We start from the raw sequence: 18,585 nt of genomic DNA, 5'->3' as shown, positions 1-18,585 counted from the left end.
AACCTGTCCTCTCCTGCAGCTATTTAGCCTGTTATCTTGATGGCAGGTGGATAACCTTAGTGTCATTCTGGTGACCACACAGTTTATTTAGATAAACTCAGAATTTTATTTGCAGTATAAACAGGGTATGATGAGAACTAACCAACCGCAGCAACCCACTCATTCTGTTTACTTAGCTATTGCTCCTGAAAAACAGAAGAGGTGACTAAAACCCTGTCAGGCATTCCTTTTCCATTTGGTTTTTAAAGAGCCTTCTAATTCAGGGGGCCTTTTTTGTCCAGTTATGAAACCTTTCATTGCATTAGCACTCTGCTGTAGTTTTTTGTCTAGTAGAGCCACCCCTCTTCCATTTGAGTTTTTGGACTGTGATGATCCTGATGTCTTTAAAGCTGTCGACACCGCACTGAAGAAATACAATGGAGAGAGAGCAACTGGTAATCAATTTGCTCTATACATGGTGATGGAAGCCAAGAGAACTGTAAGTAGACTTTGCAAAAAAAAAAAAGTTGGAATTGTTTATGCACTCTGAATCAGATTATCTTCGTCTTGTTCATAAGAGAGCAAGCATGACAGCAAAGTGTCTTCCAAAAACGTTTTAAAAAATCAAAGGAATGACTTGCATGGTAAGATACTCGTTACCATAACAAGCAGGATGTATATTATGTTCTTATCAATGGAACTATGTGTGCTGGTGAATTGCTTATTAATGCAAGGACTAAAGAATAGAAAATTTCTATCACTAATACAATTTGTCTTACTAGTCCACTCTGTTTTCTCCTTTCTCTGTTGGGAATTCTACCCCTTTCCATTATCAGTAAGGTTTTCAGATCAATGGCAAAAACACACTTGCTAAAAAAACTGAATATTATCTTGACTTGGGAAGAGCTGGTATCGCACATAAAAAAGAATGACCTGATAAAATTTGCCAATACTCTGAAAAAATTGTTTGTGATTATTATTTGATTGACACTAGTCCTGAGTCACAGATCTATCTAAAAGCACTAGGTGGTATTTTAGTCAAATACGGTGACAGCTAAAATTACAGAAGAAAAAAAGAATGAAACATGATCCTTTGCCTGGAGTCCTTCTGTATAGCGTTAATCTAACAAAAGAGTATTTACCTCTGAGAGGCATACAAAGATGATATTACCATAATAATGACAAGCATTACTTTACTTGAAAACAACATTAGCATTTTTTTCTACTGGATTGGATTTTCAGATGTAAAACACAAGAAACCCAGTGTCAGAGAGAATATTTTGCACTCCAAAATCACTAGACACTTTTACCCAGATAGAAATTGACCTGAGAAAGGGGACATGAATTTCTAAACACTTTACAGTAAACTACCCACATCTCCTGGCACCTACACTCTGGTTTTCCTGTTTTCAAACCGGGGAGATTTTAGCATGCAGTGACAAAGACTAATCTGGCAAACCCTTTATACAATGAATATCAAACAAATGAGTAGTCCCACTGTCTTCACTGAACTACACACATCCTTAACAATAGCTAAATGCAAACATCTTTATATCAGAGCTGATGTTTCCTTTTGCTGATGTTTCCAAAGGACAGATACTAGTTTCAGTATTTTATCTTAAACAATGTTCTATTTTTAAGAATACATATTTATTGCAATTATTATTCCTCTTTCCTCCTATAGATATCCATCTTTCCTTTTCTTAAAAGATCTGAGAAGGAAATCAATTATTAGTTTGAATCATGGATCTGACTATGATGTTAAGTAAAAAACAGAGAAAAGGAATCTGCAATAGAGATTTCCTCATATTTGATGTTCTTTTTCTAAAAGAACTCTAAAAAGAGTATAGATTTTACTCATCGCTAGTCTCACGATGTCGAATGCATTAATTAAATAGCTGGTTATTACATATTCATGTACATTCATTATTGATAAGGTAATAAAACATAAAAGCTGACTGGCAAAAGACTGAACCTGCCCCAGTTAAAGGCATAGCTGTTCATAATAATAATGAAATAAACCAACAACAACTAACATACAGAAACAATGTCTTTTCTCAGGTATTTAGTTTACTCACTGAGCTGATTTATTGCAGATTTAGAACACTGTAACAGAGAACAGAATTTGGCTCTTTTTAAGTCCACATCCCAGAGAGTATAATCTGATGCAGCTCCATAAATGTCAGTTTATACCTGCTGAGGACTAAGTCCATTATATTTTTAGAGACCCTTTCATTCTGTTTTACAACTTGCAACCATTATACAAGGTACCTCCACAACTCTTCGTAGTTGTAGCAATACACAACAGGAACTGAGAGAACACAGAATATAATTCTTTGTCTACACCAGCATACATCCAGTATATTCCACCCACATCAGCTCAGCTTCACTTTCTTGGTACCACTAAGGCAAGAATTATCATTTAATTCTCCCAGCAGCATCATTTGAGGATAACCAGTGTTAAAGTACAGCAACTGCCTGTGTTTGTATTTGAAAAGGCACATTGGCAGGGCACTTTTAGTGGCTGTAAAAGATTAGTAACTTCTGGTTTTATATCTCCTCTAAAGGATGAACCACAAACCTTGCAGTGTGTTAATGTTTCCTGTAGGCACAGGCTCACTACCCAGTTTATGGCAAGGAGAAAATGCCCCCTACTGATCTACCAACATCAGAAACCCTTCCACCGGCCAGACCAAAGTTTGCTTAATACTTTGTCTGTATTTCATCTTATGGGATTCCTGAGGCTACCCTCATGTGCAGCTCACCCTTTAATGCCTATAGGAAAACTGCAGGCACTGCCAAAGGCTGCCTCCAGAGCATATGCCCTCCTTGCCCCTTTCCCCCGAGTAGGCAGAGCAGCGTAAGTACCCTGTTACCATAGAGTAAAGGCAGTTTGGGCACTGCCAGGCTGCCTGAGGGTTCTTGGCTGCTGTTTCTGAGCTGCCTGTAGAGTTGTACAGAAGGAAAGTAGACAGATCTGGGAGGAGGCCAAGAGTGAGAGTGAGGGAGTCAGACAGGAGTACAGTTCAAGCTGGTAATTATGCTAACTATCCAAGCAGCAACCCAAATTTGCTTATTTGGAGTACATTTGAATATGAGTATAAAACCTAACCACTTCTTTCTGGTTTTAAAACCCTTGGTACTACAAGTTAAAATGAAGGTAGTTGAGCATAGCGTATCTATTGTATCAATATATTGTAATTGTAGGTAAGGGCTCAGTAATATAATTAGATAAGTCAATTATTGAACTACCAAGATTTGGGAGACCTTGCATGGAGACCAGCAGCTAATCTGAAACCATACTGTAAAATATAAGGTAACCAATGGATAGTATTTACCTTTTGAAGCTCTTATCTTTTCACTTGATCTATCACTATGCAAATGATAACATTCATATTGTTTTTATCCAGGCAGGTCCTGACACACAATTCTATGTGAAATATCGAATACAAGAAACCACTTGTGCCACTGAGGAAAACAAACTCTGGCAAGACTGTGATTACAAAGTACCTGCAGAGGCTGTAAGTATCCGTCCTCTTTAAAAGTTCTCCGTACAGAAACATCAGCATAATGACCAGGACTGCAATCAACTTGGAAAAAATACAGTAGAGAATTTAACTTCTTTAGCTGTGTTGCTTTTGAGAGCTTATAGGACTAAAGTACAGTACAGAAATGTTTACAACTCTACAGTTAACCATTATAATAGTGAGTTTACCATTATAATCCTGAATATGTGCAGAAGGGAACAATATGAAGGTTCACAATAAATTCAACATAAGATACATGCACTGTGAGAGTGTGAGAGCTGTAAAACTTTCTATTAATTATCTATAATGGAAACCTGCATAACCAAATTGACTTCAGATCTGCACCAACAAAAAAACTGACATGGAACCCACTATGGCACAATATTTACCAGAGAGCTTTTAGCAGTGCAAAGCATGTCTGGCTCATGCTACTAGAGAGCACCTAGAGGAGGTACAATTGTGGCACACATAGCGTGCAGGAACACTGCACATTTCCAGTGGAAGTCACTGTTATTTCACACAGTACACAATGCAAAGAAAGGGATGATAGTCATAGTATCACTTGAATCAATCTGAAATGCCATAGTCATTGCTGTATATCTTGTACTAGCAGAAAGGAAATCAGGTAAATACACAATTTATACAGACTTTATTTATGAGGATGTGTTCATTTCTGTTATTCTGACTGTAAATTCTTTAGTTCATTAATACATGTTCATGATACAAAGCAATCTTTCAAAGTATCTGCTCAGTTCACCCCCTACTCTCCTCACAAACAACAAAACCGTTCCTTTTCCAGTAACAAAACAGCAAACTAGACATTACTACAAATGTACATATGAACTTGTTCCCCAAACTCAATTTGCAACTGTCAACTTTGTTTAATAGCTAGAGGAATATATAGCACTGCATTTTTCTTCAGCAAGTTTAAGACAAATGTTGTCATATGTTTTTGCAGAAAACAGGAGAATGCACAGCTCAAGTTCACATGAATAATGCTGAAAAAACAAGTAATGTTTCGCAAGATTGCAAAATTTTTCCAGGTATGTAACTGTCTGGGGCAGCATTCAACAAGTATGACAAATAAGAATGGGAAAAATGTAATACTGAGACTTTCAGGTAATTTTAAAGGTAGGAGCTCCTTATCATTCTACTCAGACATTTATAAATAATCTTCCATAAGCAACTACATGTTAAAGATAAAATTTCACTTCACTGTTACACACATATAGGCTAAGTCAGTGAAGCACTGGCAGTTTCCACCTAGGATAATGAAAACCGGCACATGCGTGTGTAGTTAAGTTTTTTCAAACACTGGAATTATACCAGTTAAAATTAATTTGCTTAAGACCAAAAGCGTATCAGTAACTTAGAGACTAGATACAACTTGTCACACTTTAATTTTGTCTCCTTACTTATTCAAGTATAAAACTGTGCCAGAAATTATTAGGAAAAAACTTTATATGACAAAATTGTACCTTAATTTCCTCCAAACTAAAAATGTCTAAATTATTTCTGTTAAAGTTTACCAAAACAAATATTTACCCCAACCAAAAAAAGAACAAAAACAAAATTTCATTTACAAAATAAAAATCTAGCAAAGATGTAATTATGTAAGAGAGACTGTGATATCTTTTAGACCTTAACAATAAGCAGTACTAAATTTCTTGCCTATAAGACATTCATATATGACTGTTATGTTCACATAGCAATTTCCTTTATTAGAAAGAGATCACATTGTTTTAAAGCTTTGCAACTGAGATCTCTATGTGCCTATGCCTAGTGTTCATGTAAGACATGTCCAAGCTAGTTTTAAAATATCCATCTAACTGGGTAGCAGGGAGCTAAGTGCATATTAAGTACAGAAATATTTACTGTGATTTCTGAGATGTTTGGCAGCTTATCTTTGTTTTTTGTTCCTAGTTATCTTGTTTAAAGCTTAAATGGCTATACCTACAGTCAGTGTCCTTCTAGGAACTGCAGTACACACAAACTCCATGTTCTGCTACTGAATAAACGCCGCTTGGTTTAGACACATTTGTAGGGCAATGGTGACATCTAGTTGCCAGTAAAAGGTGTGTGAATCCCACAGAGAATACATGAGAATTTGCAGTTGAATCTCTGCTTAGAAAGCTAAAAAACCAAACATAATTTAAATGAATCACATATTCAGCCTAAGAAGCTCATCTCTTGTTACCAAGTTATAGCAACTCTGAAAAAAGAATACACATTTGTTCAGCACTTATGAAAATGCTGAGATCGTAATTGGTTTAGAACTGGGTGTACTGTTTTATTATCTCCTTTGTGATTACTCCCTGAAAACATGGTCACATTTTTCTATAACATGTATATATTTGTCATTATTGAATCAAAATAAGTGATGCTAGAAATACGAAGGGCCAGACTTTGTTCAAGTACGCCTTGGAGAGCTAAGACTAAATAGTATTGCTTACACTGAGATACTCCAAATGTACAGAGGAGCCAAATCTAATCCAAAGGATTCAAACAGAAGGAGTGAAACAATAGACCCTAACTGGTGAGGGATTTCCCCACCATGTTAGGTACCATACTGTTCAGCCTTCTTGGTGGAACTGTTTGATCGTATTGATCCTGGACTGGTTTCCTGGCTGGTGCAAGCTGGCATAACTCCATTAAAGCTAGTTTATGCCAGCTGAGGATGAGGCACACAAATTTTACTTCAATTCCACAGAGAACACGTATTGTCCCACTTTCATTCTCAAGCTCACTGAATCATGAAATTAATTTATGTATTGAACTATAAAATTAATTTATGAAAATCCAATCCATGATTACTAGAAAGGAAAGAGAGTTAATAGGATTAGTAGTAGGAAACAGAAGTTTGAGCACCCCTGTCAAGCTTGTCTATCCACAGCCAAGCCAGTTGGTTAAGCCTGAAGGTAACACCAAGTGGTAACTGGCAGCCCAACTGACTAGCAGAGGGAGTTCAAACAACACAGCAGTAGAATAATTCAACTACAGTCCCTAAGGAGCTCAGAGTCAGAGCAGTTCACATGGGTGAGCCAAAACACTCCTGTCAAAGTCCCCATCCTGAAACATGGGGAGGACAGTAAGCAGCTGCACACAGTGGGTGAGCTTTGTTGAGGAACATCTCCTTAGTTGTAGCCTCCACTGGTTCTTCCCTGACTGAATGAGGGATGACCCTTCCTTAGTGGTGTCAAAACTACATGCAAGGTTTTTCAGAGATTCAGTGACTCCTGAACTCACTCCTCTGAATGAAGTTTGCTGCTGAAACTATCCCTAGATCCAAATGTCATGGATGGCCCCTACCACCACAAACCAAAGCCTGTTTCTAAACACAATGAATGTCTTTGCAGGCCCTGAAACTGAAATGTGGGTTTGGCTGATCACTCCAATTAAAAGCAGGAAAGGTTCTTGCTCATTGAACCTTTTCTCTCATTCCCAGATAGGAAAAACTAAAACTTGACGCTGTTTTACATGAAGCCCTATATTTTTTGGTTTGTCTCCTTTCCAGCTACGCCAAAGATAACACTTACTGAAGCTACATGTCTTGGATGCTTCCATCCTATATCAAGTGACAGCTCAGAAGTGTCAGAAATTCTGAAACAAGCCATTCAAAAGTTTAACAGGCACAGTGCTGAACCCGCCCTTTTTAAGCTTGTGGAAATAAAAGAAGCTAAAATACAGGTTTGTGTATGATTTTTCTCTAAGTTTTACCAAAAAAACCCAAAACCAGGTACCTTGGTTGTTTTATGTATACATTTCTGATTTTAAGGCAGCTTATATTTCATAATAAAAGCATACAAAATGCATATAGAGTGTAGACCCTGTAAATAATTCTCTTCATTTATAAGGAATCATAAATGGTTACCTACTGGATTTTCAGAGCTGTCAACTTTACAAACTGATAGTAAACATTTTTTCTTCATCTGTAGTTGCATCTAACCAGTGTTTAGCACCAGTTTATTTGCATTCATTGCTGACACAGGCATCTTGTGTCATCTCAGATGCTCTCGGGTATTCCACTTGGCCTCTCCCTGAAGCTCCAGCAGGAGCAGATCTCTCCTAGGTTCTGTGCCAAACTGCCAGTCTGCACAGATGTCTCATACTCTACAGCCTCTCAAACAGCAGCAGGCATCTATGTTTTTGCAATGCAATAGGACCCATATGTCAGCAGCTGCTATATGCTATAGGATGGGTAAACCCCATACAGGAAAAATGGGTAAGAAAAACAAAAAGCCAGCATGTCACTTGCTGAAAGATATCTGCACACAGGAATATCTGCTTTGCAAGAAAGGACTGCTCAGGTCACAGAAATTCCGTGTCATCTGGTATTCCATGCAACAATTATTTCCCTATGAAAGGCTCTCCTATGGATTGGTGTGACATTGCTAGAAAGTTAAGTTTCTTATTTGGTTTTTAACTAGTATATAACCCAATGCCAAATACAGACCCTTTTCTTTGAATGTGTACATATTTACTTAGCCAAAAAGCATCTCCTGGTCTCATGTCAATTTGACCCGTGATTTAATTCAGACTGTCCTCTTTCTATTTACTGATGGAAACAATCCTCTTAGTTGACAAGAGGACAAGCTTACACAACATTTAAGCCACATGACAAAATGTCACAGGCTGCAATCCAGCAGCTAGAAAGAGAACTGTCATGTCACTTCTGGCCAACAGAGACTAGTCAGAGCCCTCCACTTTAATTGAGCTGGGATGGAAAGTTCCTATATTTGATTCTTATTTTCCCTTTTTAATCCAATGCTACCTGACCCAACACCGTGACATGGAGAGATTTCATGGGTAAGAAGCAGTAGCCACAGTGAGGAAAACTGAACTGCTTCCTGGAGAGAAAAATGAAAAACAAGGGTCTCAAATCTGGACAAAATAGCAGGCGGGGGAAGGTAAAGCCCAAGGCAGACACAATTGTAGGTGGATGATAAATGCAGGACACTCAATAACAAATGATGCCAGCAGTATAAAGTTACATTATTCAGATACTGGTTTACTATGTCTCAGGCTCAGGAACGTAGGACTTGCCAAGCTGTATTAGTATAGTCATCTATCTAGACCAGCTTCCTGTCACTGCGAGTAATAAGTAACAGATACTTTGGAGGAAAGTGCAAGAAACCAAGCATTATGAGGCTGCAGGCTTGCCAGGAGAAGTGGAATCCAAATACAAAGTGCACTTCTAATATATGCATGACTTAGTTTACTTTTTGTATCACAAGGACAAGATTTTTTTTGCTGTCCATGAATACTCTATGGCTCAATGACTGCACAGTGATTTGATGGATGGAAGGCACTAGAAGAGTAGTTTTGCTTTCTTTGCTAATCACATTTAATAGTTTAACTTCCAAGTTTGTATTGCTTTACATAATGTATCCCCTAAATATCTGTTCCAGGTGGTAGCTGGATGGAATTACCTAATTAAATATGAAATCGAGGAGACTAATTGCTCCAAAAACCAATTTCAAGATTTAACTCCAGAGTGCAAAATCACTTTTAGAGGTGTAAGTAATCTTCAAAATCTGTTTATCAAGAAAATATCATATTAACAAATAATCACTGAGATCTGACTTAAGAAAATATTTATAGTCTTGCTTCTCTTGTGAATGAAGTTTAAATCCAGGCTTATAGATAACTGTCTATTTATGTAATTAGAACATCCATGCCTTCTCCTGAATCAGTGACTAAGACAACCACTGAAATGTTTACAGATTACTCTATAGAATCTAAAGAGTCTCACCCAAATAATAAATCCCTTGAGCAGTTCCTATCCAGATATTCAAGGAGTTACTCATGTACAACCCAAAAAGCGATAATTAGAATTAGCACTGTTTTTCCAGCTTAAGACATATTTTCTAAGAAAAATAAGTAGCTGTATTATTACTTAACCTCTACCACAGTCCAAATAAGAGAGCTTCAAAAGAAATTTATTAACAAACATACATACTCTAGCTAAACAGTGTTGCAAACCCAGGTACTTCCTCTGCTTCTCTGACCTGGAACAGAATTAACTGTACCAAAAACAGAGGGTTGCTCTCTTAACCTACCTCCCTGAACCAGTTCAGCTTCGAGTCACACAAATGCTTCTGCAAAAACAACGTAGAGGCCAGGAACGTAGAGTCATAACAAACAGTGGTGGTAAATGGGAGGGGAGGAACCACTGGAGTCCTGACTCGCATCTGTTTCAGCTGTTGTGGAGGTGCACTGTTGAGCGTTACATTCAAGAGCCTCTCCTGCTTGAAAATTACTCCTTGGATGTCTCAAGAATATTTCAGAAGCATCGATCAAAAAAGGAAAGAATGACAACACTGTGGTAAATAATAGGAGAGTGAGAATCAGACTAGCTGAAGCAAATCTCTCCATTAGAAGCAAATCTTCTCCTCTAGAAGGGCCAAAGCCCAACTAGAACTTAATCTGACTACTGCCATAAAAGACAATTAAAAATGTTTCTACAAATACATTAGCAACAAAAGGAGGGCTAAGGAGAATCTCTATCCTTTATTGGATGCGGGGAGAAACATAGTGACAAAGGATAAGGAAAAGGCTGAGGTACTTAAAGTCTCAGTCTTTAATAGTAAGACCAGTCGTTCTCGAGATACCCAGCCCCCTGATCTGGAAGACAGGGACGGGGAGCAGAATGAAGCCCCCATAATCCAAGGGGAAATCGTTAGCAACCTGCTACACCACTTAGACACACACAAGTCTATGGGGCCGGATGGGATCCACCCAAGTGTACTGAGGGAGCTGGCAAAAGTGCTCACCAAGCCACTTTCAATCATTTATCAGCAGTCCTGGCTAACCGGGGAGATCCCAGTTGACTGGAGGTTAGCAAATGTGACGCCCATCTACAAGAAGGGCCGGAAGGAGGATCTGGGGAACTACAGGCCTGTCAGTCTGACCTCAGTGCCAGGGAAGGTTATGGAGCAGATCATCTTGAGTGCCATCACATGACACCTACAGGACAACCAGGTGATCAGGCCCAGTCAGCATGAGTTTATGAAAGGCAGGTCCTGCTTGACTAGCCCGATCTCCTTCTATGACAAGGTGACCCGCTTAGTGAATGAGGGAAAGACTGTGGATGTTGTCTACCCAGACTTTAGTAAAGCCTTTGACACCATCTCCCACAGCATTCTCCTGGAGAAACTGGCTGCTCATGGCTTTGACGGGTATACTCTTCGCTGGGTAAAAAACTGGCCAGGCCCAAAGAGTTGTGGTGAATGGAGTTAAATCCAGTCGGCGGCCAATCACAAGCGGTGACTTCACCAAAAGGGTTATCAAGCATTGGAACAGGCTGCCCAGGGAAGTGGTTGAGTCACCATCCCTGGAGGTATTTAACAGATGCGTAGATGTGGTGCTTAGGGACATGGTTTAGCGGTGGACTTAGCAGTGCTATGTTAACAATTGGACTTGATGGTCTTAAAGGTCTTTTCCAACCTAAATGATTCTATGATTACCCATGCTTGCCCTTAAACCTTGAGGAAGTTACTTAATCTGCTTGAGTCTGAGTTTCTGGCTAACCGGGTAATGACTTCTGTTCACTTCACATCATGCAGGAGTGCTACCTCATTCACAGACCGCTTTGATCACACAGGGTTTGTGGGATCGGATCTTTATCACTTATCTATCCCCTGAACGGTTAAGCAGCCTTGCTAACAGATCATCAACAGATGTTATTAGAATATGATATATTCTATACACATCTATATTCTAATATATAGAATATTCCATACCTTGGAATGACCAAATGCCATGGAAGTTGTTCCATACTTCCATTCAGCTCTGTACTATTCATTTTGAAATGGGAGGACCAGAATTGCACCCTGTATTCAACATGCATGTGAACCACAGAGCTATAGTGGGGCATAATGTCATTCTCCTTAACCTGGATAATAAGCCTTGACATTATTTTTTTATTATTTTTTCTAAACCACTACTAAGCAGATTTTTTTATGGATGACATTTTCAAGTATCTGTCATAGTGCTAAGATCTTGATCTTGAATTATAACCATCTTTCTTCTTATTCTACAGTTGATTAGTTTCCTTTAGAGTCTTTGATAAGGGACTTCACTGAAACCTTTCTGAAAATCTACGTATACTTTATCAACAGGCCTCTTTACCCACATTTGTTGACACTTTTGAAGAACTTCGACAAATCTGCAAAATACAACTTCTGTTTACAACGAAAACCCCGGTCTCTCCTTGATGTATTCACGCTTCCTAGTTCTTTCCTTATTACCATTTCTAATCACTTGAATGGTACAGACATCAGTTTTATGGGTCTACAACCTTTTTAAAAAAGAACAGGATCAACATCTGCTTTCTTCCAGCCCTAAGATATCAAGGCAATTTTAAGCAAGTCATCTACCACAGTTCCTTTAGAACACCTGAGTAAATACAGGAAACTCAGTAACATTTGATTTGTTAGTTGTGTGATTTTCTTTTTGGTCTTTACCGTTTGAGACAGAAATTCCAGTGAGTTCTCCACGAAATAGGATTCTGGCTTGTAAACCTCCCCATTTCCTTCTGTAATGAACATATACAAATAGTTCGTTTAGCTTCTCTTTTATGGTTTTATTTTCTCTGAGTGGTCCTTTTGAACCCTGATCATTTATTGGCTCTGCAGACTGTCTGTCAGGCTTCTTGCTCCTGGTGTATTGAAGGAAGAGAGGAATTAGTAGTAGTATGCTTGACTTATTCTGTTAGCAGGAAGGTATTAGGATGTGAACTTGTTCATTATTTCTAAATAATAAGGAACTGTTTTGGTTTTTTTACTCCAGCGTATAGGTAAATGTGATGCCAAAGCATATCAAAACCTTCACGCACAGATCGTAGATATTGCAAGCCAATGCAAGCTTCCAGGTATGTAATAGGCACTATCAATTTTAAAAGTTCTGCAATTTTCAATGCTTTCAATTGTAAAAAAAGACAAAATAAAACCGCACGAGATGAAAACAGGTAATAACAAGAGAAAGTAATTATTCTGTGACCAAAAAAGCACTGCCTCTTAATGAAATATTACCATGTATTTTTTTCACTTCCGACAAGTGTTTTTACTACTCCATGTAGTAAGTGCTCCATTCTCACCCATTCAGATTTGTTTTTCTTCAAGAAATGATAATGATATTCTTCAACATACTCATTCATTGCCAATAACATGCACGTCTTGTTCCACCTGATTCAGGTCCTTCCATACGTACAGATGTTCCCTCTTTATTTGCTAGCTGCCCGCAATTGGTACACACAATTCTTGTTTCTATGAGGAAACTTGTTAAGTGTCCACTGAGACACTTGGTGCTGATGCAGTGCTCTTTTAGATAACCAAGATATGATAATGTTGATCACATAAAACTGAAGGTATTTTGGTTTCATTTGATAGACCCAAATACAAAGCGTCCCAGAAGGCAGGGGTTTATAACTAACTGTTTTTCCCAGCCTATATCTACATTGAATCTTTTGTTCCTTAGATCTTAAATCTGTTGGTTTCTTTCAGTTGAAGACACGGTAATTCCTGCCACTCGCACTGGTTGTCGAAAGACTATCCCAAATGATAGTCCAGAACTGAAGGAACTACTGAAGGTTTCTATGGAGAAGTATAATTTGGAGAGCAATGATGATTTCTACTATAAAGGTGGAGAAATAGAAGAAGCAACAGTTCAGGTTGGGATATACCACAGAGATGAGGAACAGATATGGCAGTGTTATTGGTCTGAGCTGAATGTTACCTAAAGTTTGTATTTAGATTTGGAATAATGTTTTTCTCTAAGTGTTGATATATGTGGTAACTGAAATATCCATGCAATTTTTCTTGCAAAATTTTATCCATCTTGGCTTGCATTCAGTAGTGATTTAAAAATCTCCTATCTCTTGATTTTTTAATTTTTCTTAAAACAACACAATTTTAAAAGCATGAGAAGATTGACATAGGGTATCTGGTTTCTGTATATCTACCAGACTTTTTACCAGCCTTTGTAACATACGTTAAAGTAGAAAACATTTATTAGACGAAACTACCCACTTGATCCACCACACCAATACTCTGTATGTTATTTTAGGCACTGTCCACCCTACAGTAGCTGTAAGGTCCAAGAAATGGAGCTTCCCAATTTCCCTTAGAAATCTGTTAATTTATATACTGATTCTGCTGCTAATAATACTCCAGCTAGATTCAGAAGCGAACATCTGTGCATAACTTAAGATATAGATAAATACAGCTCGACAAAGAAGAACAAGGAATCAAGAGGATAATACTGGTCAGCATTTGCACTTGCCTTGTTTATTGTCCCAACATACCAAAACAGAGGTTTAGGACGGAATTGAAAATAAGGCAGTGGAGTAGTTCAGAAAATACTTTGTCAACAACTTCTGAGTATGAGGGGTATCACTGGAGAAGGCACTAAAAGCACATCAGAGTTTTTCTGAATAGCTCATGTTATCGTACTAATATCTGTGCTTTTTCTTCTTTTAAACCTTTTTTCTTCTTTCAAACTTTTTTCTTCTTTCTCACTTTTCATATCATGATTGATATTAGCATACATTTAAAATAGACTTAAAACAGACAGAATTTCATGTTTTTCCTGCCGTCTCTGAAGTAAGATATATTATCTTAGGCTCTGTAAAAATTACTAAGTGAACTCGTACCAGGCACATCCTTGAACCCATGCAGTTTCTCTATTTAATGCATTTGGCAAATATGTTCATTTTCAACTGAGCCTGTTCATCACACACTTCATTTTACTCACATTCCACTTTTCTTACATCATATTTGGCTCTCTACAGCAGTATCTCTAATGATTTCATTTGTTATTAATGAAATTACCACAGACATCCAATAAAACAAAGCCAAAACTCTGGGCCTGGTATTATTCTGACCCTTCTGTTTCCTTGAATTTCAATGCTGGAATTTTTGAGAATGGGAACTGGAGTAAATCAGTTGATTAGAAGCAGACAGTTTTGCTGCCAAATATTTTAATATTGTTCTTAACATATGTTGTCCCAGTGGTCAGGACTTGTAGAATATGAGTAGTATAAGCTTGTAGAAAAACATCTTTCCGTGAACCCTTTTCAATAAAATGCCTTTACCACAGAAAGCCTTCTTGCTAATATTTCAGGTGGTTGCAGGACAAAACTACCATTTAACATTTTCAGTCCGGAAGACGAACTGCTCAAAGAAAGAGTTGGAAAAACTTAATGAAGACTGTGAAGCCACATCAGACAGTGTAAGAAATGATGTTGCCAACTGTAATGTTCCTAATGGACAAATTCATTTGCACCAGAAATTGTAAACACTTAAGTAAAATCACATCCTGAATTCTGTTACCTCTTTCAGTAAACTTTTGTTTCAACAAAGACACCTTTCACTGTTTGTAACCCAAGCCAGTGACACTGTTAGTAAAACATGAAGCTTAAACTAAGTCACTCCAACTGGAGGATCAGTGCTCACTGCAAAGCAGAAGGAACTGTCTTCTGACAATAATGAATCAAAGAAAGGAGGGGAGGAGGCTGCTGCAAAATGAAATAGCTGCAATACTCCTGACTCTGTGGACTTGCAGCTAAGGAAAACGTGAGACTGGAGTGTTACTGGTGTGCAAAAGAATAATGTTTCTGGAGTGCATGCTGCTAATACTGGGAAAATGTGTTCCAGACGCTGGAGAGTAGGCACTGGTAGGGCCAGAAACCATTGGCAAGGAAGTTGTTTGGAAATTGGTCCCCTCTCTTTTACCACCAGTAAAAGAACAACGCTTACCTGTGAGATTTTAAAATGTTAGTGCAGCAGGCACTAAATAGAAAAAAATTGCCTTTCTCTCTATCTCAATTTCCCAATTTTTAGTAGAAGAAATACCACCAACAAGCAATATTTCTTAGGAATATCATGAAGATTAAAGTCAGTCCTCCAAAAGTGCTGCAGATGAAAAATCCAATTTTTCAAGATCCACTCTCCAATCCAAAGCTCAATTAAAGTGTTCACACAGGCATACTATAATGTCAAAAAGCTAGGCAGTGATGTGTCCCAATACAGAAGTCGTCATCACTAAGATGGATTTCATAGATACCTGGGTAAAGTTCCACGTATATTTGTATTTAGAAATATTATTTTAAAAACATATTTTTTTCATGCACAACTCTCTCTCTTTGTGTCAGATGTTTTGTTGCCTTAACGTGTTGATTTTTGTTTTGTCCACAGGCACCATTGCCATGTGAAGCACAGATTCACGTGATCCCATGGGAGAATAAAATCTTTCCCCAGCAGGTTAACTGCTCTAAAGAACGGTCAATGGTATGATTCCTCTTCCTTACCCATCATTATAAGTAGAGCATAGAACAAAGGCAGTCATTAAATTCATTATCCATTCCAAAATATCCCATATTTGTACCAAAAATAAAGGAACACACAGTTCTTTCAATAACCTCAGTAATGCCACACTCCTCCCTCTCACCCTCTAACCTCAGCAACTTGTTACATCAAAGTCAGTTTCACCACAAGGTGAGACAGTAGACAACACAGTGATTACAGGAATACAAAGGCAACAGGACAGACAGAACATTCTGCCTGCTGACTACTCCCTTGCATTATCAGTAAAGCTCTGAAGTATCAAGTCCCACCAGGTCCTTTGAATTACTATTCATGCTAGGTTTAAAAATTGAGACAAAAATGTATTTGGCAACGCAATAATTATACCCCACAGACTTCAAAAGCATCTGTGAATCTTTTCATATTAGTAGAGCAGCAGATCTTCTGCCACGAGTTGTCAATCTCTGTAGGAAGGTCTTTCAGTTTCCTTCCTGCCCAGCTCCACAATTAACTAGCCCTGAACGTGGTCAGTTTGAAAATTTCAGAATGGAATGTAAATCTTTTTTATTATCAGAACTTTTTTAGTTCTGATGATTGCAGGTTTTTTAATAAATGCAGGGACTCCCATGCTCCCCAATGACCAAGAGAAGATACACTGAATGAAGTAAGATTGATTAACTTGCATTCATAATTAATAACTTCACTGTGCTCAGCACTTTCATAACTACCTATTCATTATGCATCAACTAATAAATGTCTCTCCTCTTTGTTTTCACTACAATATTGCATCCACATCAACTTTCAAATTTAGCTCCATCCCAAACAACTCTCATTTGCAGCTAGATAATGATCAGACACTTTGGTGGATAGAAATGAAACCCATGTTGGATAGTGACTATACACCATGCATTCAGTCTCTGTCTTCCAGTTGAACAGCGATGGGGAAATAGAGATTACTCAGTAACAACTGAATGTTTCATATTATCAGCTTTAACCTATATCTGTTATTTCTAAGCAGTCTTATGAAATGCATATGTCAAATCAAACAAAAAATTGAATAGTTACATTTCATATAACAAAACGACGCAGATCTTTTGAATATTTTGAGATTATATATTGAGACTACTCAGAGATGTGTTAGCCTTTAGCATAAATTGGTTTTATACAACGGAGTGTTATACTCTAACAAGTGCAGGGACATTTAGTCCTAGAAATCAACTGTACTGTTCATAAATTAAAACCAGTACACATTTTCCTCTCTATAGCATCATTCCCATGTTAAACTGGCAGAATTTCAGCGATATATAAATTGTTCTTTTAACATGTAACTGCTAAAATACTCTGGAGTTATTTGGGAGGATGTTTATGTTTCCATGCTTATCACAGATAGAAAAGATAATTATTTAGTTCACTTTAAAAATCTGGTAACATAGTTTTGCTAAGTGACTCATGTACTGCAATGAGCCAACTTCTGAATTTCCCAAATCTGAAGCTATTGTTCTTGTTCATGTAACAAATATGGCTATTATTGCAATGTTTTTTAGGGTGTATTTCTAAGAAGGCCTCCTGGATTCACACCTTTCCGAACCTTTGCTACGCTAGACCAGCCAAATGAAATTTCATGCTCTGATAAAAATGAAGAAGAAAGGCAAAGACCTGGCAAAGAGACGAGAAAAGATGGTGGACAGGAACCAGAAAGTGAAGGTGAACCTGAGCATAAACACAGGCATAAACACGGGCATAAACACAGGCATGAATATAAAAAGGATCATGAGTCTGGCAAAAGGCATAGGCATGAAATTGGCTGTGGGCACAGAACTGGCCATGGGTGCGGGCATAAAAAACACAGTAAAAATGCTAAACATAAACATCCAAACCCCAAGTCTTCTGAGGAGTCCCATGAAAGGGGTTTTAATCAAAATGAAACCCTCCCATCATCCAGTGCCGAAACAGCATCAGAGCTAGTTAACTTAGGGGTTGCAGGAAAGGAAACCAGCACACCTACAGAACCACTAATTCTTCCCGATACTTCTTTATTTAATGGGTTGCCAGATCGCCCAGAATCTCCTCTCCGCAGATGTCCTGGAAAACCATGGAAACATATAATGGACCTTCCAGCTCCTACTAGCTTTCCCAGAGAATTCACAAATGAGGATCTCTTGCCTTCTGCAGTAGAAAACATCAATCCAGCAACAGAAAACTCAACACCTCCCCGAAACAAAGAGAAAGACCTTGATCTCTCAGATGCTTTACTATAATTCAAACATTGTAGGATGCTTTTCAGAAATTATACATAGAAAAATAAGAAAAATACTGCCTTTTGAAATGTATAAAATGTGAAGAGGCAAAAGCTCCTATTCTGTTAGCTGAGATACTCAAGTAGGTCACCAGCACTTCTGGGGACCTAAGACCACATGGCAATACTCTGTATTTGCATATATTTGCAAAGATGTAAATCAGGCAATGGCACCAATGATTCAGAACCAGTCTAGTAAAGGGACCGGGCAAGTCAATAGCCTTCTTCTGCAGAAGATAAAATTGTATCTCATCTGCCTCAAGTTTCTATAAGCACAAAGTGAATCACTGCGTCAAATCTCACTGTATTATGTTTAAAACAATGGCACAAAGAATTCCGCAGATTACATGAATCTCAACCAAATATGGGTAAGACAAAAGCAAGCCAATACAGAGCAAGGATACCTTTTTAGACATCTGAAATAGTATTTCTCTAATTTACTGGAGTGAATCTTTTAAACAACAAAATAAAGGAACCTGTT

General features: G+C 37.9%; 1 protein-coding gene across 1 annotated transcript; it reads left to right on the top strand.

Moving 5' to 3' along the window:
• The first annotated feature begins 240 nt into the window (after positions 1 to 240).
• KNG1 (kininogen 1) lies at positions 241 to 18,066 on the top strand. Its single transcript, XM_009587869.1, has 10 exons — positions 241 to 478; positions 3,390 to 3,500; positions 4,465 to 4,549; positions 7,021 to 7,193; positions 8,915 to 9,022; positions 12,297 to 12,378; positions 13,010 to 13,176; positions 14,628 to 14,735; positions 15,701 to 15,793; positions 17,353 to 18,066. Exons 1-10 carry the CDS (start codon positions 284 to 286, stop codon positions 18,064 to 18,066), a joined length of 1,836 nt encoding a protein of 611 aa, XP_009586164.1. The 5' UTR covers positions 241 to 283.
• Positions 18,067 to 18,585: the final 519 nt, after the last annotated feature.

The sequence above is a fragment of the Fulmarus glacialis genome, unplaced genomic scaffold (genome assembly GCF_000690835.1).
Source record: "Fulmarus glacialis isolate BGI_N327 unplaced genomic scaffold, ASM69083v1 scaffold12621, whole genome shotgun sequence".
In the NCBI taxonomy this organism is placed as follows: domain Eukaryota; kingdom Metazoa; phylum Chordata; class Aves; order Procellariiformes; family Procellariidae; genus Fulmarus; species Fulmarus glacialis.
The sequence above is the reverse complement of the archived record's forward strand: the minus strand, read 5'-3'. Positions and strand labels throughout refer to the sequence as shown.